Source organism: Polyodon spathula, chromosome 27 (genome assembly GCF_017654505.1).
Source record: "Polyodon spathula isolate WHYD16114869_AA chromosome 27, ASM1765450v1, whole genome shotgun sequence".
In the NCBI taxonomy this organism is placed as follows: Eukaryota; Metazoa; Chordata; class Actinopteri; order Acipenseriformes; family Polyodontidae; genus Polyodon; species Polyodon spathula.
Genome location: NC_054560.1, coordinates 3472844 through 3499323, shown reverse-complemented (window position 1 = coordinate 3499323; position 26480 = coordinate 3472844). Strand labels below are relative to the sequence as shown.

Genomic DNA, 26480 nt, shown 5'->3' with positions numbered 1-26480 from the left:
TTTCTGTGCTGATGTGATTGTGGTCTGAGAGGAGAGGGCGCAGTGATGACTCATGGGTCCGCAGATACTGGTAGGACAAAACACAGTAGAAAAAGAAGCGCTTCAGAAACTTGCAAAGGAGCTGAACCAACACTGACGACAGCATCTGCTGGGGTGCAGAAATTACAGAAGAATGAAATCTATAAGAAAAAACAGTCAACCAGACGAACCTTTTGGCCAATGCCTTTAGCGGTGTAGTGTGCGAGAGATGTAGTTGGTATCTGATTTCTTCTCGTGCAATGTGGTAGGTAGATCATCCATCATTGAAAACAGTCAATCAGGTAAAACTATCACACTTGGGACCATACTGAAATCCTTCCCACTTTCCAACTGGGGGTGGATATGTCATCATCCAGTGATATAAGACTGTCAACCAAAACTCAAAATTGAAGACGTCGAAAAAGACACTGGTTGTTCAATGTGTAGTTTATTTTATCATTTCTAAATAGGACAGACATTCCTTTCTTCTTTTCCGACACTTTCTCCTGAAATTTATCTTAACATGGCAAAACCAAAACAGATAAAAAAAAAAACTAGGAAGTCAGGTGCACACAGGGGTGAGTCCATGGCAGCTATCAGTCAGAAATTCTTGGGAAGTCCATTAAAGAAGGAGTCTGTCCTTGAGTCCAGTCTTGAGTTCCAGCTATTGTTTTCAACAAGTAACAGGCGCCATCGTCTAGGCCAGTTGTTAATCCCTGCTGAGAGGGGGCAAGAGGGAAATGCTATTCTTCACACCAGAAGCTCACAAGAGGTCTCGTCTGTTATAGGGGACGCTACTCGTCTGTATTGGGGACAGTCTAATGGTGAGCTTCTAAGAGGAGGGAGTGGGGGAGGTGATAAAACAATAAGAGGTCTCAAGCTTGTTAAAACTCAAAACCCCATTATAGTTAGAAAATAATACATCAAATTGATCACATATATAAATATGCAGTAGTTGATCAGCGTCTCAAGGTAAACATATAGACAGAGCTGAACCTGAATTGTTTTATTGAAATTCGTAATAATCCTTGCATAAAAACTCATAGTTTTGCTCCCGTTGTATAATAATGATAACAAGATGAAGAATAAAAGTGTTTTCACCGCTGCAGTTTCATATACACAGCCAGCGATGCTTCATAAGCCTGTGCCATTTTCCTTTTTTATGGAGGACCCCCCCAACAGCACCGCAAAATTGTCAAACATGTTAGAAACTAGAAAAAGTTTGTTTGAACATCACCAAAATATCGGGACCTAGAGAGCTTTTAATAAATACGACTGCCACTGATCTTCAGTATTCTAAGGTACGTTTCTTCACTGGTGACTTGTTTCGTCTTATTCCTGTTGAAAGGAGTTCCTGTAGATTACCGGGAAATAAGTCAACGTAGCCTGTTTTTTATTTTGATCTTGTGAGCGTTGTTAACAGAAACACACTCAGGGATGCAGGACCCTCCCTACAGGGCAGGAAGAGCTGGGTTGCAATGATCTGAGACACTGTTTTTATTGGGGTAGGCGGCTTGATCTTTATGAAGTTTAGCAAGTTAGAGTCTGGAGGAGCTTTGATGAGAAACTGCAATGAAGGTTAGTGGCGGGACTGGCTGACTTACAGGCAGGGGCATCAGGAAAGGATAGGGGGGGGGCCACTTCAAGTACCATTGCAGTGAGTTGCGGTCCAATCTAGACGCACTGCATAAGAGTATTATGGGGGAGAGGGTATCAAAATAATATTGTACACCAGTATATTTGCACAGCATCGCTTCGAACAAGAATTTGAGATTTTTAGAATTTCAATGCAGACAACTAGACTTAAGTAATTAATTAGAAATTCATATAGTGCAGTTATAGGGGCTGGCTATGCATCCTAACTTGAATGACCCACTCCTTGTCCATTTCCATGCAGTCAGGGGGCTACGGTATCATTAGGCAGTTTTCGTTTTGTGGGTTTTTAGCGGATAAGAGCAAATTACGTATTCCAAAACAGAGAATGTCTGCGGAAGCTACATTTTGTGGCTGTTCCACTGCAGACATTTTTTTAAGTGTGCATATACTGCAGCACGTATGGTTTGCAGTCTTTTAATAATGGCAAAAATAGGGAAAATGTCTCGCTCACAAAAACGTTACGTTTTACGATATTTCATATGCCATTATCGAAAGAACAAAAAATACATTCGTTAAACAAGAGAGAGAGACGGGGTCTTTTTTTAAAGAATGCGTCTGAATGGGGGCCCCTTTTTGGAGCTGGTTGGCAAGCGTTTCACGTGTGTTGGTATATGTAGGTTTCTGATACCCTTGTCTCTTTTTTCTTGTTAAATCGGTAATAAAAACTTTGTGGGGGGTTGTGGCTGAGCAAAGCTCTGCCCTTTTTAAATTGGCAGGGATGGGGTTAATTTCCCCTACCTGCCTGGGTTTATTATGATCAGGTGGCTGGGGTTGATTAGTTGATTAGGTTAATTAACGATCAATCAGCGCCCAGCCACCTGACATAAAAGGAGGCCTCTGCTTCTCATTTGGGAGGAGGGAGCTGAGGAAGCAGGTTGGTGGGTTTTTTTGGTGTGTGATTTTTGAACTTTGATAAATCCAGTGAAGGCATTGCCCAGCCTGGATATTATTATTTTTGTTAGTTTTGCTTTTTGTCTTTCTTTTTGTATTTGAATTGCTTTGTTTTGGCCCTTGTGCCCTTTTTTTTTGTGTATTTATAATAAAATAATTATTTTTTTGAACTACAGACTGTCTCTGGGCCTTTATCCACTCACCAGCCTGCCACATTTGGTGTCAGAGGTGGGATAGCGCCACCTAGAGGCTCAGAGCAGTATTTTTATATTTTTTTTGGAATTTTTGGGATAAATTTTTTTTTGGAAAAAAAAACAAAATAGGAAAGAAGAGCAGACAGCAGCAAAGGCAGGACAAGCAGCAGCTGAAGAAATGTAAGCTGCTGCAGCCACCGCTGGAGGACCCGGCCAGCTTCTTCCCTTGGTGTTCCTGGTGCGGGAAGGAGGACCATCGTTGGCGGTCCTGCCCAGATTTGCCACCAGCAAACTGGTGTGCCCAGTGTGAGGAGGACGGCCACAACTGGGCAGGATGCTCCTACAACCAGGCCCAGGAAGAGGTGCAGTATTCACCCTGGGCATCAGGGGCCACCCCACTACCTCCAGCACCACCACCTTCACCACCGTCCCAGGAGATCTGGGACTGGTTGATGCACCCTGAGGCAGACCTCGTCCACGATCTCCCCATAGTTATCAACACGCTGTGACGTCGAGTTGGGGAGAGGTGGGAACAGTGGGAGGAACAACACCACCCAGCGTCCTTCCCAGAGGTTGCCCTCATGGTGGTTAATTACCTGGCAGTAGACATGGGAGATGCCCCGGTCACTCCAATAAAGAGGGGTGAGCCACCTTCCCGGGAGCCAGAGAGGGGTGAGCCGCCTTCCCGGGAGCCAGAGAGGGGTGAGGAGCTGCCGTCGCTCCCAGAGCCAGAGAGGGGTGAGGAGCTGCCGTCGCTCCCAGAGCCAGAGAGGCAGGAGCCGCCGTTCTCAGAGCCCAGAGGGGAGGAGCTATGGCCCAAGGATGCCTTCCTTGCACCGCCCAGGGATGCCACGCCCGCTCCGCTCAGGGATGACACATCCGCATCGCCTGGGGTTGCCTGCTGCTCCGCATCGCTTGGGACTGCTGGTGTCTCCTTTTTGTTTTCTAGGGTTGCCGAGGGTCTGCCGCCGTCGCCGCCTCAGCCACCAGAAGGAGCCGGGCCGCCGTCGCCGTACTACCTTGGAGATCCGGGGCCCCCTCAACCAAAGAAGGCTTGGGGGCTCCGACATCAACCCTGCCCACCACCACCCACCATAACAGCCCACCCAAGGGACATAATTGGACTCTTGGGGGGTGGGGGGGGGGGGGGGGGGAGGGGGGGAAGGGGGGAGTTGGCCGATTGCGGCCGGTGTACGTTGTACATGGGGGGAGGTGTGTGGCAGAGCAAAGCTCTGCCCTTTTTAAATTGGCATGGATGGGGTTAATTTCCCCTACCTGCCTGGGTTTATTATGGTCAGGTGGCTGGGGTTGATTAGTTGATTAGGTTAATTAACGATCAATCAGCGCCAAGCCACCTGACATAAAAGGAGGCCTCTGCTTCTCATTTGGGAGGAGGGAGCTGAGGAAGCAGGTTGGTGGTTTTTTGGTGTGTGATTTTTGAATTTTGATAAATCCAGTGAAGGCATTGCCCAGCCTGGAAATTATTATTTTTGTTTTGCTTTTTGTCTTTCTTTTTGTGTTTAAATCGCTTTGTTTTGGCCCTTGTGCCCTTTTATTTTTGTGTATTTACAATAAAATTATTTTTTTGAACTACAGACTGTCTCTGGGCCTCTATTCACTCTCCAGCCTGCCACAGGGGTAATCCCAGCAGTGTAGGTGTTGGGTGGGACCTCACCTAACTGAGTCACAAGTGTTGTTCCCTTGGAGCTTGGCGCTATTGCAGTATTTATCTTAATGTTTTACAGTCCAGGAGGACTGTCCCATCCATATGAGTCATCTTGTTCCAGAGCTGCAGGAAACACATTTCTAGAATTGCGGAGTTAACCCACCGATGCACACCAGTGCAAACCCTGTATATATAATATAATGAATAGATTGCATGTTAATGTGTGTACTATTAGCTAATGTTTTAAGTCTAGAGCAGGTTACTTCCCTATGTGCATGCCTTTTAGAAAACCTAGTGGTGTAAACTCTTGCAAAAGCAAATCTGCTCCTGGATTGAGTCGGCTGACCACAGATTGTGTTAATATTACATATGCATGCATAGCTGTGCTTCACGTTTTATGACTTAAAAGGTATTTCTGTGCAATTAAAAAAATATATATTATAATAAAATTGGACCAGATTTACTACTCCAGTCCAACATTTGCATGTCCTGAAAAAACCTGCACTATATCAGTTTTTTTTTTCTTGCTGGATCTGGAACCAGTTTTATTTCACAACAAAAACAGATTCAAACTGCTCTCCAGGGCAAATACTTAGTAAAACTGGTCCGAAAGCAATCCCAAAACAAAAGGAACCATCTAAAGGAAAGGAGAGGCAAGGATGCAGGCAGGCAGACTGCAGCAGGCAGGGTTTCATTGCTGCTCTCTGCCTCGACATCCAATAATTATGAATGGACTTAGGCCCCACCCTCTCTTTGACAAGGAACCATCTCACTGGCAGACAGTGCCCTGCCCTGCTGGGACAGCGAGGTGAAATACAAGGCAGGCTGGAGTCTGAGGAACAGAGTGCAGGGCTGTCACCCAGGCAAGGACCTTCCCTCAAACACACACACACACACTCTCACTCACATTGACTCACACACCGACCAGGCAAGCAGGCAGGCAGGCAGCTCCATCTCGCTGCAGACTCTACCTCTCATTCTCTCCCCCTCTCTCTCTCTCTCTCTCTCTCTCTCTCTCTCTCTCTCTGTGTCGCAGCGTAAGAACAACTTCAGGAAAAGAGAGGCAGGCAGGTTTGCAAGGTGCAAAGAGGACAGGAAAGGATTTGATCTGAAAGAGTTTGAAGTGTGGAGTAAAGAAGGAGCAGAAGAAGAAGACGAAGGAGGAGGATAAATAAAGGATCAATGAAAAAAGGAATTTAAAATGGAATTACAATACACTTCAATTGATTTTCAAGACAAAATTTGAATTTCCAGAGCTTCTTTTTTTATTTTAGTCTTTCCAAACGCCTCCTATATTATCATTTATTAGTATTTATTACATACAAACACACATATTTAATTTGGGGATAGAGATAAGGAAGGAAGCAATTTGCAAGGGAGCAATTTTTATTTTCTGGAGCTTCTTTCCAATGGCTTTCTAGGGTGATGGGTGCTCAGTTCTCATTTGTAAGTATTGTGGGAAACCGTCTCCAGTCCGTTCCCCTCATTTCCAGCTGTCCCAGTTTCAGTCCCAGTATGTCCTGCTTGCATGTGGGCGCTGTCTCTGCAGTTTGACCATGTGGAAATGGATGCCACCCACCGCCGGACCTCTTCCTGCTGCTGCTTCTGCCTCTACTTCCCCTGCCAGCCCCCGTGCCTCTTCCCTGTGCCTGGCTTGCTGCGCCCTTCTCCTGGCCACCGGCTCTGCCCTTGGGGGGTGCCCTGGTGTAGCTGTTCCCAGCCCTGAGCCCACGAGGGTGCAGGAGGGAGCCAACTGCTCCTGGAGCCTGGACCGGCACACTCGCAGCTACAACCACTTGGAGGGGGATGTGAGGTGGCGCCGGCTCTACTCCGCCACCAAGTTCTTCCTGCGCATGGACAAGACTGGCAAAGTGGATGGCACTCGCAGGAAAAACTGCGTCAACAGTGAGTACCCAAGTCTCGTGGAAATGTTAAATAACATGATGTATATACTTAGCAAACACAAGGAGAAAGGTTTTCCATTTCTCAAGGTCTACAGTGAAAGAGGGAAAGACTTTCAGAAACACTAAAAGAGACTTAGTGGATTTATTAAAAAGCGACTGAAAGTCTTTCTCGATGCCTTCGACAAAAACTGCTTTACCGCCTTGCTGTCGAGTTTCTTTCAGAATTTCTTTAGTGCTGGTGCTTTATAGTTATAGTATAGTATAACTTTATAGTTATAGTATGTAATTAGTGCCTTTTGCAGTGCAGGAGAAACTGTTGAGTTGGGGAAAAGGTTTAATGCAGTTTTCAAGTGAAATATGTGATGCAACTTTTTAATGACTTTTACAAATGAAAGCTATCAGTGCATGTGCATGGTATCCAAAGTTTTCTGTTCCTTGAGAAACAAGCAAGCATAAAACTATGATCACTGCCTCTCAGAAACTTTGTAAGTACTTGCATCGCTTAACCGTTAATTAAATTAGTAACTGCAAAGCCTTTCCAGTAACTGTTGCTGCCAGAATTAAAAAGATATGGATACCATCTGTATACATCCCTGTTTGAACTCACAATGATTACAAAAAGGTTTTGAACAGGATTCATTATCGATACAGGTTCATCCTCCAAGCAGTCTTATCCAGTCTCTTAATCTCATGAACTCCCTTGTTCGCTAGTCCCGGTTCCAGCAGGGGTGTTGGGTTTGGGGTTGCATTGGCAGGTTTCCCCCAAGGCAGGCTGGTGAATTCCTGGACATGGGAGACTAGCTGATCCCTGCCTGTCTGGATTTAGTACAAGCCAGTGGAACTGACAATGTTTATGTGATCAAAGGAGCTCTAATGATGTTTAGGTGTAGCACGCTGTTAAAGGGCAGTGCAGGGACCAAACCAAATAAACAACGGTGTAACACAGCTGAGCTGTGACACTGGAGTCTGTCAGACAGGGGAAAGGAGAAGGAAATGTCTGTTTCTCTTGTGCGCCCTTCTCTCTACACACCAACCTAAGACTGCCTTATATACATAATGGTAGTCCCCGGTCCAGAGATATACCAAGGAATACAACAATGTGGCTGTGGGAATCATCTGTATGCATATTGATGCATTTTAAATAAAAAAAACAGTCACTCTCATAAAACTATAGTGTGGAAATAATCGAATGTAACAGCAATGGCTTGACGGCACAGTGTTTAACAGTGATTGGTGCCCTCACCTTTCACTGCAGACAGTATTTTTTACAAGCACCCACACTCAAGTGGGACAAGGAGCTGTCCATTCAGCACCATGAGCTCACAGGAACCCTGTTACATAAATACTGCAGCGCATAGCCCATTGTAAGAAGAGTGGCGCTGCCACGAGGTTCGTACTGTGTGGTCACAAACGCCTCTCCTTTCCAATTTCTGAACACTTCCACCTGAAGAAGATGTCTTGAAAGCAAGCTATTGTATATCATAGTGTATTTAATAAGCTGTATCAAATCTATTATACAATACATAAATAATACAAAATTTTTTGCATTTGTGGGGTTCATGTATTTGACTGTATTTAATGTGAGGTCCTTGCACCCTATTTAATGTGTTTAATGTGGGGTCCTTGCACCCTCTTGTCTCTCCTTTATGTATTGTGTCACTATATTACACCACACTGGTTCCAGCGCTTTTAGACTTTAGATTTCCAGAATAGTAGCTGAGCAGACCTGATGGAAAAAAATGGTCTATCCATTTTCGCTGTCTTAAATATGATTCATAAAAGCTTTATGTTTTGGGTTGTTGTGGTACTGCCGTGTTTTATGCTGTCTTGGCATCGTTGTCCTGTACCCAGGGCAATGACCCTATAAACCCTACAGAATGACAGCAACAAATATTACAATAACTTCACAGGCATCTTTCAAGACATCTCAAAGCAAATCAGGTTGAAAAACTTCAGACAGTCCGGTCCAGACACTATGGTTTATTCTGAGCCAGGAATCCTGAGAGTAACATTGACAGCAGGCCAGGTCAAACAAGTGCGGTACGTTTTCAGTCTGCACTTGAATTCCCTGCAGATAGACTTCATTCTATTGCCGTACATATTGTTTACCAGGCTACTGTAACAACCGTGGTTACAATGAAACCAATCTTGATAACAATCACACCGACATGTGGTACAGCATTACAATAGCGTAACAGGAGACGGGTCTATACACAGACCGAGACTAACAGAGACACACAGACTCACACACACACACACACACACTTACTCAATGACACACACATGGGGGAACTGACAGACACACTCAGACACTTAGACACAGACACATGCACGCTGACACACACACACAGTCAAACACGCACAGACACGCACACAAGCACACAGACACATGCAGACACAGACTGGGCACTTAAGACAGACAGGCACACACAGACACACAGGTCTGGTAGTTCCTTTCTTTCTCCCTGCCTGCCTCCCTGCCTGCCTCCCTGCCTGCCTCCCTGCCTCCCTGCCTGCCTGCCTGCCTGTCTGCCTGTCTGCTTTCTCACTGCCACCCCAGGCAACACGGTTTCACCCATCCACAGCCTGGGTCATTTTTTCCAGCCCACAGTCACAGCCTCTCAGGTGCAAAAACAGTAGAAATTAGTCAACGGCTTTCTAATTGACCCTGGAAAAAACTGTATCAATCTCAGCAGACTCGTGTCTGGAATTATTGAGCCTGTGCGCCTGCAACTCAGTGGGCTTGAAGCGTTTAATGGGTAGGCTGGGAGGATGGGGTTACAGTTCCTCTCTTCACAGTCACAGCCTTTAAAACCTCACTCTCACTGGGGCCTCCACCGGGCGTCCTTAACCCTTTCAGTGCCTGGTATCAGCATTATAGCTTATATTTGGTTGGTTGTGATTTATTTATTTTTAACTATAAAAAACAATTATGTTTCATAGAAGCCTAGCTAAACCATAGGGCAGGGTGCATGTTTCTAGCCACACTTCTCATTAATCTCCAAACCTTTGTTTTTTAACATGCATTTTTCCAACAGGTGCATTAACGAAGGAGAGGTTCAATTAAAAAGTATAGCTCTTTTATGGCACATTTGATTCGATAGCGCCATAAAACAAGGAAACCATCCATTAACCAGATGCACAAACAGTGCATATTACCATGTGAGAACCGTTTGCACAGGCACCTTTTCAGTTGCATTTAAAGGCTTTTGTGAACACATTTTTCCTGTTGTCTTTTGAATAATAAAGTGTTGTGAATGCCTCGATTTCTTGTCAGTTATTATCCTGGTATTGGATACTGCATGCTTATTTCTCCTCTGCTCCCATGCTTTCACGATGCTTTACTACAACTTGCAATGCTTTTGCCATCGCAGATTTGTGAGCATGTTATGAATGTCTGACTGCACGCAGGGCAAGGTTGTTCTTTGCTTTGTCTGCCCTTATGAAATACATTTGGCACCTTGGCATATTTACGAGCGGTTTACATCTCAGTTAAAAGGGCAGGCTGTTGAAATTTGGGTGTGGGGATTAATAAAATCAAAGGCTTGTCTCTGGTCCAGGCAATGACACTGCGCTCAGCCTAAGGAAATAAAGTCATGAATGGAGGAAGTTGGGTGCTTTAATATATTGCCACCTTGCAGCATGCCAGGGTTTTTTAATATAGTGTTTGCAAGCAGCTGGTTGTGTCTCTTGTTTCAGACAGATGAGCATTGCAATGATTCATATATTTATTTTGTTTGGATGAGACCAGTGGGAAAATAAAATAATCTTCCACTCTAGGAGGTTTCAGAAGAAGAAGAAGTAAAAATGTATTCATAGAATACTTTAGAACATTTGAATAATTTGAATAATATACAACAAATCACTCCCTGCGCTGGAATAATTAGCAATCTGAACAGAAACTGCAATAGAACAATACACCTAGAGGATATTTTGTAAATGATATATCCTTTTATTGCAAAGTCTAGTCTACTTTGTGAATAAAACAAAAAATATTATTATGTGCTTCACAAAGTTGTCACCTGCAAGGTGAAAATATGTCAACCGTGAGCTGATTCCTTGTGACATGTTAGGATTATAATTGAGACACCGTTTGGTTCAGGTTGTAGTAGGAGCACGGAGTAAACAAACTGGATAGCCAATGGGGTCTGTTTAAGTGCACAGAAGTGTAAACTTTTGTAGTGCAAGGTACTTCCCTTATAAACGTTTACCATAGTAAAAGCATAGCAAAGAGTAATAAAGCATAGTGAAAACACAGTAAAGCACAGGAAAGCAATGCAAAGAACAGTGAGGCATGATAAAGCATATTAATAAACCAGGGAATTGCCATGGCAAAAGCATGGTAAAAGTGCAAAAATACCATGGTAAACTTGTATAAGGGTTGCTTAGCTTTATCGAGTGTAGATTCCCCCCCATTCCCTCTACGCTGGCTCTTTAAGCACATCCCATATACCCTGTTATTAACACAGTGCAGAGTAGAATACAGCATTTGCTTGTTCAGTAACAATATGTTAGAATCTCAAGAAATACAGGAATATGCTTGCAGTGCTGTCACCCAGCAGTGCTATTTTACTGCTCAGCCTGCCCGGTTGGGCATTGTTTTGTGAGCGCTGTCTCGGGGCGCAGCGTGACTTGGAGGTGTTAATGTGCATGTTCTCGTTTTGGGAGCCGATCGGATTACACTGCTGGCACCTCAGTCCTTGAAAAATCACACATAACCCTGACTTTGATCTTTCCGAATCTACGTGGTAAAATAATAAGAGCAATCCGTTCCCAGGGGGATAAAAAAAACTTCAAGACCTGTACCCAGGGACAAGTGTTTCAGCAACAGTGGAGTAATTGGAATAACACTTCAGTGAGTGCATAGACACCAACAACGTGCTTCTGAAGTTATGAGTGGCAACAACATAGCAATTAGCAAGTACAGCCGGAGTATGGACTCAAGAACCAGGGACAGCTGTGTTTCGTGAGTTTCCACAGAGAAGGGAAATCTTTATTTCAAAATCTTGTGAGTTTCACCAGCACATAGAAGGGAAATCTTTATCTTCAAAATCTGTTGCGATATAATATATAATATATAATATATATAATATATAGTTAGTATATATATATATATAGATATTATTATATACATAAATGATAATATATAGTTCAACAATGTGTTACAAAAACAATAAAGTATATCAAAGCAATAAATAACAGCTGTTGCGTTCCAAAAAAGTGTGTCTCACAGCCCAGTTATATAGCCCTGCACTTTAAATGCTTTGTTTTCTAATTGTCAAGTGTGTGTAAATCAGAGCCCTGGGCTTCACACCCACACAGTGAACTTTTCCTCTGCTGGGGAGATAACCCTAAGCCATCATAAAGAAGGTGATTAGACTGGGGAGAGGCTCAGGCTGGCTGGCTGCCGCTCGTGAGGTGTGAGCCGGTATTGAGGACGCTGCTGTCCTTCTCTATCCACCTGCTCCAATTACTGCAGGGACTTTGCTGAATGACTGCCAGCTCACTCCCTCCACAAGAGGGTGTTCAGTAGATTCACCAGTGCATTAACGTTCTCAAGCTATTGGTTTAAATAGACTTAGCACTGAAGATTCACATGGATCAATGATGGCTTAAACATATTGGGTGCAACGCAGTAAGCAAACTCGTGCAGCTCAATCCGAAACAGTAATGCCAATGTGGAACAGGTCGCAAGTGGGTTACGATCAAGGAGGGAATGTATTTCCTGGTATCACCTGCTGTTTTCTGCCCTGTGCTTTCTGTGCGACGGATGGCGTGCTTGAGTTCAACAGCCGAGAGCCACTGGCGACAAGCATGCCAATGACATCACACCACCGTGACAGGAGAAGAGAAGGAGTCGGGCTTTTAGTAAAGCCTTTTCCTCCTATTCTGTCAGTTGCTTTTAACACCTTTTTTACATTTCAAAACTAGAGAATAAACAACTTAAGAATGTCCCCGGGAATGGATATGCTGGGTTGTTTATTTCCTAGGTTTGTAAATTCGAGACCATGTGCCTGTATGTGAGCAAGCCAGTGTGCTTGTTGTGTTAGTGACACCATGTTTCCTTTCATACTGAAGTAAACCAAAAAAGATGTTGCATTTTCTTTCAATTGTCTTTAATTATGACCAGACCTCAGTAGAGGTCCAATTGTTTAAATAAAGCAGATGGATGGCCTTGACAGGATAGCAGAAACTGAGTTGGAAAGCATTGCCCTCGAGGGGGAACAAACAATGAACACATGCTGTTTACACTGGAGGAACAGCGCTACATTGGAAAGAGAAGAAAAACCTCAGTATAGGTACTCAAAGATCCCTAAGAAAAGCTTGCAATGGGAAATCTGCAAGGCAATTTGTCTTTTCCTGGCTGTGACTATAATTTACCATGCTTCTAGGAGGCAGTGTGGTCAAGCGTTTAAAGAAACGGGCTTGTAACCAGGAGGTACCCGGTTCAAATCCCAGCTCAGCCCTGAGCAAGTCAATTAACCTCCATGTGCTGCATTTTTTGGGTGAGACGTTGTTGTAAGTGACTCTGCAGCTGATGCATAGTTCACACACCCTAGTCTCACATCTTGTAAAGTGCTTTGTGATGGTGGTCCACTATGAAAGGTGCTATATAAAGATTATTAATATTATCAAAGAGAAAATCTGGCTCAGTTTTTTTTATAAGGTTTATTGCTTTCAAATACATGTAATTCCAAAATATAAAACAAACAAAATTGATGAAGTTTCCAAAAACACTTATAAACAACGATCAACCCATCTATAAATATACTAGAACAAGTGTTATAAACGAGGAGTAACAATCTATAAATGCGCTATAACACGTGTTACAAACAACAAATAACCATATATAGATGTGCTATAAACGCTAGTGGATTTTTAACATTAACGGGTCCATTTATCAGAACATGTAACTAAGGCATTTATAATAGTATTTATAATTGCATAATAAAATAATCTCATAATATTGCAAATATGCATTTTGTTAAGGAAGAATTGGTACTATTGTAGGTAAAAAAAAGGTCTCAGTCTTTTTCCTTTGCCTTCCAGAAAATATGTTACACTTGCACTTGACGGGTCTTCTCACCTCAGCACTGCCTTCGGGGTCATACCAGCTGCATTTCAGTATTTAGGTGGAGAAGCGGGTTGGTTACTGATAGGGAAAAAGGCCCCGAAAATGTGAGCAACGATTTCATTCTCCAGTATCCTAGCGCGGTACTAGATACCACGTTTTCAAATGAAAACAGGTTCTTTTCAAAACTACACATGTGAGACCTATACAGGGAGCGGGTGTGCCTGCCGTAAAAAATATAAGGATGTGTTTTGTTGGCTCAAACCCCTTTGAAGACCCCGGTGCAGTGCAGTGCTGCCTGTCTGCAACCTCATTTCAATAATGGAAAACATTGACAACACATACTTAGTTACACTGTAGCTACCGTTTACTAATATCCACTACATGCACTCAACACACAGGATACTGTTGCAAACAAAACATGTTTAAGATAAATTCACTACATTTGCATTCTTTTGCAGGTTTTCAATGAATGGTTGAATTGGACTCTCAAAATTGTTATTCGTTCAAGGTAGTGCAGCAATTCCCAGACCGACATCGAATCCCCAAGGTTTCAAGAGACACAGCTAAATGATTCTAGTCAAAACGTCCGTCGAAGAGGGTGACCGGTGTTCGTTTCAGAAGCAGACAAGTCTCTTGCTTGGGTTCAATTATGCAAATCTCTCTGAAACATAAACACCAGTGCCCTAAAGAAAAAAAAAGCAAACTGGAGTTAAACATTCGTAAATTCCCCCCAGAATGTAGTTCTTCTCCCACCCATTTCAGCTGCTTCTACAGCATCAAAAGCCACAGTTGTTCACGGTCCCTCCTTTAAACAGCAGTGAATAAAACGTAGCGAAAACATGGCAAAGCATAGGTGAGCATGGTAAAGTACAATACAAAACAAGGCAAATATGGTAAACGGTGATAAATGCAGGGTGGGGGGGCATGGGAAAACCGCAAAATCGATATGATTAATAAGGTTAATATGAGGGGTAATACACAGCAAATACTAAAAAGCACTGAATTAAAAAGAAGTCTGGTTCTGTTTTTACTCAGAAAGCCTAAGTCTGGACATCAAACCAACTGCAGATGTGATTTACGCTCAATTTAGTGGCACTCAGAAATGAATCCCTGTCTTTTGATACTGTGCTCCACCCACCTGTCTTAAGTACAGGAAACTGCAGGAGCTGTGAGTCAGAAAGCGGCGGGCAACTCTGCTCGTAACTATCTGTGAAGTCTTTGGTACAGCTCGTTATGCATGTGATGCATGATTTGAAGGCAATTTATTCTCCCTGATTAAAGGGACCCCCCCCCCCGCCCCCCTAGTCTCGGGTTGCACAGCTCTTGAAGGCCAAATGCAGTTTAGACAGACGACCGATCAATCGCCCCCCCTTGCCCCCGTTAACCCTTTAGGCCTTGTTGACCACTGTGCTGCGCCTTAATGGGGCTAAGACTCAAATTGTAGTTTCATGATTTCCAGGAGCAATTCCAGGTTTTACATTCTGTTAGATTATTAAGACTCCCCATTGCAGTACAGTTCATACTAAGACATAATATGACTCCAATTGCATAACAGTTTGAATGGCTTTGCATTTGGCTCTCTTTATAAGACCGCCCACCGCCTGATCTCAGAAGCAGTAGCTGTTGAATAATCGAATGCATTATTATTATTCTATATTTTGGAAACAATAGCATTTGCATCCATTTGGAAATATAAAATAAAAATTATAATTAGGAAGGAAAAAAAAAAAGTCCCCAGAGATAAAAACAAAAAACAGCCAGTGCTTATACTGTGTATACAACAATGGCATAGAGAGTGTTAGTTAGGTCTGAATTTGGGGTGGACATACACAGACTTCCTGTATCTGTACTTTAGATAAAACTTGGAAAAATGCAATAATACAAATAAAATATACTGAACTGTACTGTACTCAATTAAACTGAATTATATTAGATGATGACTGTCCGATTCTGCACAGATTTCCTCAGTAATAAACTGCCCCAGGTCTCTTCCCCCTTTTCTCCATCCTCTGTCCCCTCTCTGTCCGTAGCTCCTTCTCTCCATCCCCCTCTCCCTTCCGTCATCCCACTCCTCTTCCCCGTCTGCTCTCACTCTCTTGCCTCTCCACCTCGTCTCTTCCCCCCTCCTTTCCTCTCTCTCTCTCTCAGGCGTGTGTGAATGGTGAGGCTGACCTCTAATTAGTGGCGGTGCTGGGGTAATGGATTTCCCCTTTATCAGCCATGCTGTGATTTAATGAAACACTTCCTCCCTGCAGGGGGGGCTGGACTGCTCCTGGAGGTGTCTTTGATACAGCAGCCCGGCAAGAGAAAAGGGAGAGGGGCAGAGAGAGAGAGAGAGAGAGAGAGAGAGAGAGAGAGAGAGAGAGAGAGAGAGAGATAATCTACAGGGAGCTGTGCACTCACACCACTGCCTGCCTGAGATTTTTACTGGGAGCAGCTGGGACCTAAACCTCTGTCCTTGCTGGGTGATGGCTACTTCTAGAAATCTATAAACATTTTGTGAAAATACCAACGCTAGCTTCTTTGATCCAGTTTTGTCTAGACTTCCGAGTGTTTTGTAAATTAGTTGGTTTGTGTCTAGACTTCAGCCTGTAAGGTGATTAGTAATCACACAAGAGTACAACATGTTTATTTGGATCTGTCTTGCCATGCTTTTTAATAGGCTTTGTCATACCTCTCTGGGCTTCACAATGCCACCCTATGTTTTACTTTCACTGTGCTGTATTACATTTTTGCTTTCAGTACGGGAAACTTTTATAAGGGAATGGGGAAAAATCACTTAAAAAGAAGCATCATTTATATGAAGTACTCTTTCTTCAGTCCTGTTTCACATGAGCCCAGGCTATGGCAATGGCTTCTTCAGTCCTGTTTCACATGAGCCCAGGATTCCTTTCCTAGTCTCCCGAGTCCCTGCCTGACCCTTTTCTCACACTCTGCCTCTCTGAACACAGCCCAGTGATGCTATCCAGGAAACTAGATCCCTCTAATTTGCTCTAATGGCTCTCGGAAGGGTCCTGTTAATTCCCCTAAGTGTTCATTCAATAGGAGCAGAACATAAAGGCTGCTCACAGTGGAACTGTACCAAAGTGTCTATCTGCTTGGGTAACAGTATAGCCTCATGCACTGGCGATCGCTGGGGCTCTCCACTCCTCTGAAACATACAAAAGGAGGTCAGCCAAATAGGGGTCCCCAATTAAAAACTTGTTCATCAGGCTTGCAGATTCAATGCAGATATAGGGGTTCAATATGATTGCCTTGCTGTAATCAGGGGTTCATAGAAAACAGCAAGCTGTATGGGTTTCCCACGCTGTGCCATGCTTTCACCAACTTATTACCACAGTCCATTAAGTGTCTGTAACTGTGCTGCAATTACACTGTAATGGCATATAGGGTAACTTTGCAATTACATTCCAAATACACAACCACTTGTGTCATTTGAAAAGAATCTGGCACCTTTTTTTATTTTGTAAGTAGAACATTCACACTATTTTTTTTTTATCTATTCCAGCATAGACATTATTTTCAGAGAACTATTTCAATTCATGTATATTCTAGCAATCCTTCGCACCTCCCATCTCCTTCTCATCAGCATCTAACATCATCTTAGACTAGTAAATATGAATCCTGTACTGCAGTGAGCGTACTGTACATGGGTCTGTTCTTGACTTGAATGGGAACAAAGTGTTCTGCTGTGTTCAGAGCCTTGTTTTATTATAAACTGCAAGTGACCTAATAGAGCTTAAATACACTGTGCAGGTAACCTCTGCTGTAATGGAACATGGCACGTGCAGCAACAGTGGCTTATGAACATGACGCAAGCTTGCTAATGTGGTATTTACATGCTGGGTGTATGCATGTATGTACGCATACAAGTACAGCATCTATACTCCTATTACATCAAATAAAACCATATGAGGCTCCCAAAAAAAGGTAGCTTTTCTTGTCCTTTCTTACATATTTTTATGTGTTTGTACTTCTATCTATGTATGCATGTATGTTTGGTATGTATGTCTGTGTGTTTGTCTATTTATGTACTGTATGCTTGTGTCTACATGTATTTGTATGTATGTCGATGTAGGGCTATATTTGACAGGGAGTTCCTTTACTATTAAGTGTTACTGTTGCTTTAGTGAAAAGGCTTTGAGAAAGTGTTCCCGGGTGAAATATGCCGCCCCGTGTCCAGCCACCTTGCCCCCTGAATACCTCGCCGTGGGAGGCAGCCTGGCTCAGCCTCTCTGTGACTGACAGAGCGGCTCATTAAATTGCCTCGGTAATCTGGCCTGCCTCTGTGAAATAGGACAACAGGCCGTGTGATTGCACTGAGCCCTGTGCACACTTCATGCAGCATTGTTTACAAGGATATAAGGAAAGAACAAGATGATAATATGCAAATGCAATAAAAAAAACTTGAAAACATGCATCAGTCTGTCAACTGGAAGAGTTATTGCTTTCCTAATAGTTTTGTCCCCCAGGCAGTATAATAAAATACAGTCAATTATAGCCATTTATATTGCTGAGAGATACAGCACCTTACTTAAAGGCATGAACACTGCTTATCAGTTCTGTAGATGCCTTCTTACGTAAGGGTTTATTGTTGAATTGAGTCGCTTGCTGGTAATTGCTTTTTATTGATAGAGGCAATAATGATAAAAAAATAAAAAAATATATTTCCGCCATCGTTGAGTTTTATGGTAAAACTGCGTCACTGTTTTTGAGCAATGATTGCTCCTTTTTAACGAGTGAACACGTGAAACCCTATAGCCTACAAATTCAACTTGAGTAAACCCCAGCAGCGATAAAAATAGCGAGTAATCGCCTGCAGCCCTGTGCGTGTGTGTGTTAGCCAGCATACCCAAATGACCATTTTTGCCCATTGACCAGTATTCTGAAACGTCAATGTAATATCCCTTAAGGAAGGGAAAAGACAAAAATAACTTTTTTGTCTACTCAACCTACCCCCCCTTGACATATTCAAAACTATTCCCAGCACTGTTCCCTGCTCTCTCCCAGGGGCACCAACTCTGGAGATGCTGCTGATAGCATTTTCTCCTCCAAGTCTCTAAGTTATACTACAGCGATTCCTCCACTGCTCGCTGTGCATGATGAACTCCTATCACAGCCAGAGAGCTCCCAACAAGAACAAGTCCCTCGCAATCCAATCAGGGCATATCAGATGTACCAAACCTGAGAGAGGATCTGTTAACTACCCTGAGCGTGCCGGCAGTGGCAGGAGGATGCAACTGTGTCAAAGGGACATGGCTATTGATTATTCATCAGCACTTCTTGCAGTAGGAAATAATAAAGTAAATAATAAACTTATACCAGGCTGACATTGCATCAAGTAGTGTTACAGTCAGTGTTGTGTTACAGACTCTGGCCCCTGTCTGTGCAATGTAGATTTAAAGCTTCATTACCACACCTGCAGAAGAGTCTGGCTCTTTTGCACAGCAGTTAAGGCACTTACTTGCAGCATGTGTGATGGTTGGCTATAATTGTCTTCCTGACTTCATGCACTAGGCATTACTTTTGCATTTTTCAAGCTGAGGGATCTTTCTGTATTACATAATTTTTTTTTAAATGCATTTGATAAAAAAAAAAAGAAAAGGCTTTTTTTGTACCATCCAATTTTGCAATCCAATCTGAATACAGACATGAAAGTAAACTAGAAGGAATTCTGTTAGAATCCCATGAATTCTGACTTGGGGTCGGGTACCAGTCGAATACCCCCTGACCCCTGCCACTATCGCCTTGTTCCCCCCAGATTTAGAAACTGGACCCAGTAAAGTGGAGGGTGTTTGTAATGTCTCCGCTACCAACAAGCTTAGTGTCTCACACAAAGGAGTCAATGGCTTGGGGCAGGCGCTTGTGCCCCAGGTGGGCTCTCTGTAAGAAAGGTCTGTCAGTGACAGCTCTGCTAACACACTGGTTATGGAGCAAGTAAGTCTGTGTCGTATTAATATGGCCAAAGATTAACAAGAATAGCCTCCCCACGCCTAGGGAGAGTTACAATGGAGCCAGGTGAGAGAGCTCTTTTAAAAAGACTGTCTCTCATGACCCATTAAATTCCCCAGACCAACAAGGTGGAAGCCACTGGGACAAAGTTAAGCTTCTGTTTAGTTTTCATTTCTTTCACAATGGGGCTCAGTGGGTCTAGATGGGGGCAAAAAAGCACCAGGCGCTCACAAAAAAGCATTTGGAAGAGGCCAAGTGGGGTCTATTGTCTCCCTTTTTCAAGGCAACAGAAATCATCTCAGCAGGCTAAGACAAGACAGGCGCTGGCTGAACTAAGGGGCTTCACTGAGACTCACACGCTCGCCAGAGTGGCTTGTTCTAAAGGGAGCGCAGATCAAAGGTGCTAGTAACAGCCATTAGGCACAGTGGTGCCGAATCAACATGAAAAGAGGTCTTTTGAAGAAAAAAGAAAGAAAAAAAGAAACACATCTCTCTCCGTTTTTTGGAAACCAGGCAAACTGTGAAATTCATTGAAAAGGTTTGTCAATCAAGGGGCGGACCCCAGTAGGATCCTCCAGGTTCCCAGGCTTCCTGCTGGTTGCTAACATGGAAGTGTAGAATGGGGAGGGAAGGCCCAGGAAACGAGGGGGGAAAGAAAATCACCAGTTCCTTTTTTTTTTCTTTAATAAGGCCTACTCTTGCTCCTTAACTCTGCCCCCTTCTCTTCTCTCTCTCTTTTTTTTCTTGTTTCATTTTTTGTGTGCTGCTGCCGAATAGATTGTTCAGCCCACTCCCAGGTGAGTACTTCACAGTGTGTTACCCAAGAATGAGCTCTCAGGCTGGGCTGAATTCTCTGGAGGGTTGGGGGGGGACCACACAGTGACTATACCCCCCCCCCCCCCCCCCCAAACAAAAGCTGACAACGGGACCCTGTCAGTCCTTTTTCCTTTTGGTTTTTTTTTAGCTCAGAAAAGGCTGAATGATCTAACGATGGGCCCACTTCCAAAAAAATAAAAACTATAGAAAGTAAGAAAGAAAGAAAGAAAGAAAGAAAGAAAGAAAGAAAGAAAGAAAGAAAGAAATGGGGAGGAGTCGTTCTTTTCCATAGAAAGAAAAAAGTGCACACTTGACTAAATGTCTATAGCCATTGCTTTCAGCTAAAAGCCGTCAGGACTCAGGGCAGCTTAGGTCTTGCCCTGTCAAAGCTTAACTGGTTGGGTCCAAGTTTTTGTCAATGAATATTTAAGGCTTGTTAAAAGTGGCACCATTCACAGTGCTGAGGAGAGAGGGAGGAGAGAGAGAGAGAGACGGAGAGAGAGAGAGAGAGAGAGAGAGAGAGAGAGAGAGAGAGTAAAAGATGGTTTGTTAATCCAGAGGTCTGGTTCTGGTAGTTTTAGCTTGGGCTCCACTCCTGTCTAGAAGGTGCCTCAGTTTGCAGGGAAGAGAAGGTCTATCCAGTCTCCTAATTATCTAATTCCAGGTCTTTTTTGAATTTCTACAAATTTATTCATTCATCTTGGCTGACCAGGATGATTTGGTCATTTAAAATGAGCCTGGAAAAAAATAATTTATTCACAGGTTGCATTTAGGTGGTCTTTATAGAAATATAATACAGATAATAAACAGTAGTAATGTTAATAAGGCGCTCTAAAAATCACCCCTGAAGAGCCGTGGTATTTAGATCTCTCCCTGTTTAGATCATTAAAATAGAGCCCACAGGTGTATAAGTGAACAACCTTTAAAAAAAAAAAAAAACAGTATAGGCCACTGCATCTTTGATGTTTAAAAAAAGACTGCTGTCTCACCAAAGGTCTCACATCTTACATCTTGCCAACACAGCTGTTTAACAGCATGGAACACAGGAGCAGCTGAAGATGTAGCAAAAATGTATCTCTTTTATCTGTGCGTGTAAAAAAAAAAAACAGCGTAAGAAGATGGCTTTGCATGCATGGGCGATCACATTCACAGTCCCGGGCCCTCGTCCCGTTCACAGGTCAAGACTGTTTTCAAAAAGATCTTGGAGGAGCTGCTGAAAGCGGTGTGAAGAAGCAGCGGCAGATGGTCCGAGTGGCGCTTCAGATCAGCGAGACCACACCACCACCCCCACCCCCCTGGCTCCCCCCCTTCTCCACACAGCCTCGCCTCCATGTTTAACTTTTAACACACACCCTGCCTCCCGCTGAAACTGTTTTGATGCACAATCTTCTTCTCCGTGAGATCACGATGAGACGAAAAACAAACAACTGACCCACATTGCTGAGCTGCACCGGGCCCCTGAGCTCACACAATGCGCCCTCACATGCCTGCGCTCTGCTTTTAATTTGAAGATGTAATTATGTCAGGATCTGATACTGGCTGAAGAGCTCAAAGATGAAGGCTCGTTAGGAGATGTCAGTTACGCCCGCCTGTATCTTGTCGTCTCTGATTTTCTCTTCTTTCTTCTTGATTTCATCTTTTTTTGCCAGAGGTCCCTTTAAGTCCGGTATTGTTCAGTAAGGAGCTGTAAGTGGGTTGCGTGGCTCTGTGGATTGGCATAAAGCCAGCTTGTAAATTCTTTCACCATCTGGGTGGCTGGTTCAGTTCCAACCTAGATTCACAGTGGCTGATGAGAGGCAGCAAGTTGTTCCAGTTAGAAAAAACAGTGTCTGTACAGCATGTGAGCCCCACACACACCCTTCTATTGGGTTTATATTGGAAGCGTTCCATGTTAATGATCTCGTTAGGGGATGTGCATGCCTGGTGATGGGAGATATTGCTGAGGGTGGGTTGCTTGCATGTATGTATAATTTCTGTACATTTATTTAGAGATACACAGAGATTGGGATGGTGCAGACACTTTTTTTTACTGCCTTATGAAGGATACATCTCCGGAAATGAACTGCAAGAATTTAGCTATAGGTGCGGAAAGACTTTTCAAAATGAGTTTATAGATTTCTATATATTTTTTACTTGATGTTAGGAAGCTTGTTGGTAACAGTTAATCAAGAAAAATGAAGCATAACCAATTCGCAAACACACGAGTCCCTGCTTGAGACCAGCTAGCGTTAGACTATTTGTGTGTTCAGACTCAAGTCATTTCCTATTGGACTGGTGTCCACATCTCAATCAGCACTCATACATGATTCCTTTTTGCCGCTCGTCTCCAAGTGAAACACGCATTCATCAGACACCTTGACTTGTTGCTATAAGTAATACAAGCGCTAAAGAGAAAGAAAATCTGTTGAAGAATCTGTTCGCATTGCTTGTAACTAGGGACAGAGAGAGACAATAAAAGTTACATCATAGCCATGTCTTGTGAAAGAGTCTGGTTCCAAACAGCTGTGTGACTGATGGAGTGAATTATCACCTATTCAATTCCCCATCGCCTCAATAAGGTTCTATTGTTACAACAGTGCCACAGAGCTTCTTAAGCACGGGGTCTGATAAGACAATTTCTAATCATCCTCTTCATGGATTTGAAGGAAACAAGTAACCTGCATGATCATACAACACAGATAGGAGGAGTGGGTTGGAACGGTTTTAAGTGGTTATCAGGCGATGTTTTGTGCTGAACAGTAAACAAACGAACATGCCCTGCAGTTTCTTGCCAGCTGCTTCAGTTTGAGATTCTGTTTGCTGTCTCATTGTGATTAAAACCAAGGTTTTAAAACCCAATTTCTTACCTCTTCTCCCTAGCTGTATGATCACTGGTCCCCATTTTTGTCTTCCGTTCAAGACCTTTTCGTTCTTTGCTTTTAATTTTAAACTTTAGTTTGGAGTATGCAGATGTTCTAGTGGCTTTGGTCTGGTGGGTTTATAGTGTCACCAGCAGCCATGATAAAATGACAGCCTTATTATGTACAGCTGTACTTTATTCCTTTTATTAGACACATCATTGGTTGTTGTAACAGATCCTAGATCTTTAGCATTGCAGCGTTATCACAAAAGATATTAAACAGGTCGTTGGGAGGAGTGAGACCAAAATAGGTAAAAAATATAGTGTTGTGGCAAACCTGAACACAGTGGCACATCACTGTAGGTTTCTGAAAGTTATTTATGATGTCCAGGTCGTTATTAACAACAACAACATCCCAAAGGCCTGATAGCTATAGCGGGTGATGTTATCAGTCATGGAACCTGTCTGTTATTGGACACCACATTGCATCAGCCTCGGAAACCTCTTATCTATTAACGATATCTAATGATATCAACGTCGACGGTGAAATAATTCATTGCGCTAAAGTGTTCCCTTTCTTCCCCTTGCAGGTGTGATGGAAATCCGATCGGTGAGCGTGGGAGTGGTCGCCATCAAATCTGTCAACACCGGGCTGTACTTAGCCATGAGCAAGAAAGGAAAGCTCTTTGGATCGGTAAGCGGAGCTCCACAGTTTCTATTCAAACACCGGGACTGTGAATGCATCCCTTTAGTGCCTTTGTATACTGCCTTAGTGAATACAGCAGAGTGGAAGCATGGTATAGGACCGACCAGTACGGTAAACCTTTGCAAACCTTGACAAAAGTGGAATGTTAAAGCATGGGAAAACATGGGAACCTGCTAGACAGCGTGAAGTTGACCTTGAGAATTTTTACAAGTTTTTCTTATATGTAGTTCAGTCCTGCAGTCAAAAGATGTCAGTTTAGACTCAACGGAGGCTGGGTAATTAGTATTAATTAAAACACTAGCAATGACTAAACAATCAGCTCATTGCTACAGATTATCAGCAAACAACCATGACATATCTGATTCACGCAGGGGACATTTTAAAGAGTTACTTGCACATGCACCTTGCTTTAAATGTGCATCTCTGTACAAATGGATTGCATACATTTTATAAGGAAGTTGAAGGACAGAAAGATTGCTCATTTTAGCATTACACAACCTCAATTTCTAGTGCCATAATTACTTATCAGCCAATAATCTATTTGGCCAATAGGCCCTTATTTGGTTGGATGCTAAAGGAATGAATCGCAAGTGAATCTGTTCATGTGAAATCTCCCAATAAAAACTCTAGATTCTAAGCTTAGCAACATTTTTATATTTAAATGAAAAAGAAGTTCATATCATAAGGAACTAAGATGTGTGAGATGTGTCGGTGGTTCACATGCTCAGATTTCTTTGTGGGGGTCTCAATCATTTCCTGTGGGGTTTCAAATTTCACTGCGGGGTCCTTGGACCCTACAGACCCATTACATTCCAACTCCCCCAGGCACAGACTCAGTACTGTGCGATCTGCGTGTGTGTGTTGCAACCAAGGCGTGCCTCTTCATAATGCTTAATAAAGTGCAGTGCCAAGTCCCGTCCTAATCAGATGACACACAACAGAGAGGGAGAATCCTCATGGAAGTATTGCGTGCACAGTGCAGAGAGGCGAGTGTGTGGTTCAACACCTGGGTGTTTGAGTCGAAATCTCTGCTCAGCAATCTCCCCCAAGCTGCGATAAGAATTGGTCACGGACAGCCTCCTCTGCATTCGACAGCATAAACAAGACAACAGCCAGTCTGCCTGATAAGATAAAAAAAAAGGTTAGCAAACAATAACGTGTTACTTTACCCCCTTGAAACAGGCCTTGATGTCTTTCAAACACACTTTCATGTGCAGAAATATTCCCAGCCAAGCATGCAGGTCCCCTGATTGCTGGTCTCAGTGAATGGACCTGCCCTGCTTTATACTGTCACATGACAACAGACAGGATTTCTAAAGAGAGATTTGGTTTGTCTGTTGTGTTTGTTTGTTTGTTTGTGTGTTTGCTTGTTGGGAAGTAATCGCGTAACCCTTTTTTAATTATTATTATTTGTATTTTTTTTTTACCATGACAACAGACATCCTGGGAACACGCTAGTTCAGGGTTAGTTATAATTGGGTCTACGCATAAAGAAAGTTTGGAACTGTGGCAGAGCACAGCTCTGCCCTTTAGAAATTGGCAGGGATGGGGTTAAATTTCCCTCCCTGCCTGGGTTTATTATGTTCAGGTGGCTGGGGTTGATTAGTTGATTAGCTTAATTAACGATCAATCAGCACCCAGCCACCTGAACATAATAAACCCAGGCAGGTAGGGGAATTTAACCCCATCCCTGCCAATTTCTAAAGGGCAGAGCTGTGCTCTGCCACAGGAACTTATCATTATTATTTAGTCATTTAGCAGACGATTTGATCTAATGCAACTTACAGAGATGTGCGGATGAGCGATGCATCACAACTGCTGTTGCAGAGTCACTTACAACAGGAAGGATGTCATTTACAGTGGGTGCATTAGGCAATGAGTCCCCCAAAGCAACTCATTGAAAGAACCCACACAGCGATAGGCTGTGTTCCACTCCTGAGCAGATTTGATTGACTGACCCCCGGTTCTTTGTCGCTGTTTTTCTGTTTTCAGGAAGAGTACAATCACAATTGCAAGTTCAAGGAGCGAATCGAGGAAAACGGCTACAATACGTACGCATCGCTGCGTTGGAAGCAAAAGGGACGGCAGATGTTTGTCTCCTTGAACGGCAGGGGGACCCCGCGGCGAGGACACAAAACAAGAAGGAAACACCTCTCTGCACACTTCCTGCCCATGCTGGTCTCCTAGCAACCATTATTATTATTATTATTATTATTATTATTATTATTATTATTATCTAATATTATATAATTATTATATTTTAATGTTTTACTTTCCTGTGTGTACACATTTAAATGGGAAACGGAGACCCTGAGGGCCTCTAAGACACGGAGAGAGGGATGGGAGGGATGGGGAGTTAATATTTTAAGTTATTATAGATTTTTCCTTGGGTAAGCTTATGGACCAAAATAACAGCTGCTAATAATGTGTACATATATTATTATTATTATTATTATTATTATTATTGTTATTACACATTAAGAATATGATGAGGCATATCTATATAAAGAATAGCAACCTTCTTTTTTATATGATAGCAGACAGCGCTTTATTTGCCAGTGTGCGAGCAGCATTATAGGTACAGTCAGGAGAAAGTGAAGGATAAACAGATTGTTGCCCGTGTCGGATATAACGAGAGATGTACAGTGAGCACCCAGAGGATCATGGGGGAATCCCATTAAAGACAGTGGTGTGGAAACACAGATGCTGCTGATAAACTGGATCTGATAAACTGTGGAAGGGGTCAAATGCATTGATCTTCCT

The 26480-nt window shown here is 43.1% G+C and overlaps 1 protein-coding gene across 2 annotated transcripts; it reads left to right on the top strand.

Annotated features, from left to right (window-relative positions):
* The first annotated feature begins 5244 nt into the window (after positions 1-5244).
* On the top strand, positions 5245-25917 carry LOC121301454 (fibroblast growth factor 22-like). 2 transcript variants are annotated; one of them, XM_041230872.1, is made up of 4 exons: positions 5245-5871; positions 5975-6330; positions 23602-23705; positions 25710-25917. In XM_041230872.1, exons 2-4 carry the CDS (start codon positions 5982-5984, stop codon positions 25902-25904), a joined length of 648 nt encoding a protein of 215 aa, XP_041086806.1. In that variant the 5' UTR covers positions 5245-5871; positions 5975-5981; the 3' UTR covers positions 25905-25917. The 2 variants fall into 2 exon arrangements, with proteins under 2 accessions (XP_041086806.1, XP_041086805.1); XM_041230871.1 differs by having other exon boundaries at positions 5245-6330.
* Positions 25918-26480: the final 563 nt, after the last annotated feature.

Coding starts and splice junctions, on each gene's coding strand:
- LOC121301454 (XM_041230872.1), top strand. CDS start 5,982: ATGTGGAAATGGATGCCACCCACCGCCGGACCTCTTCCTGCTGCTGCT. Junction 6,331..23,601: donor CAGGAAAAACTGCGTCAACA/GTGAGTACCCAA, acceptor TTCCCCTTGCAG/GTGTGATGGAAATCCGATCG. Junction 23,706..25,709: donor AAGGAAAGCTCTTTGGATCG/GTAAGCGGAGCT, acceptor TTCTGTTTTCAG/GAAGAGTACAATCACAATTG.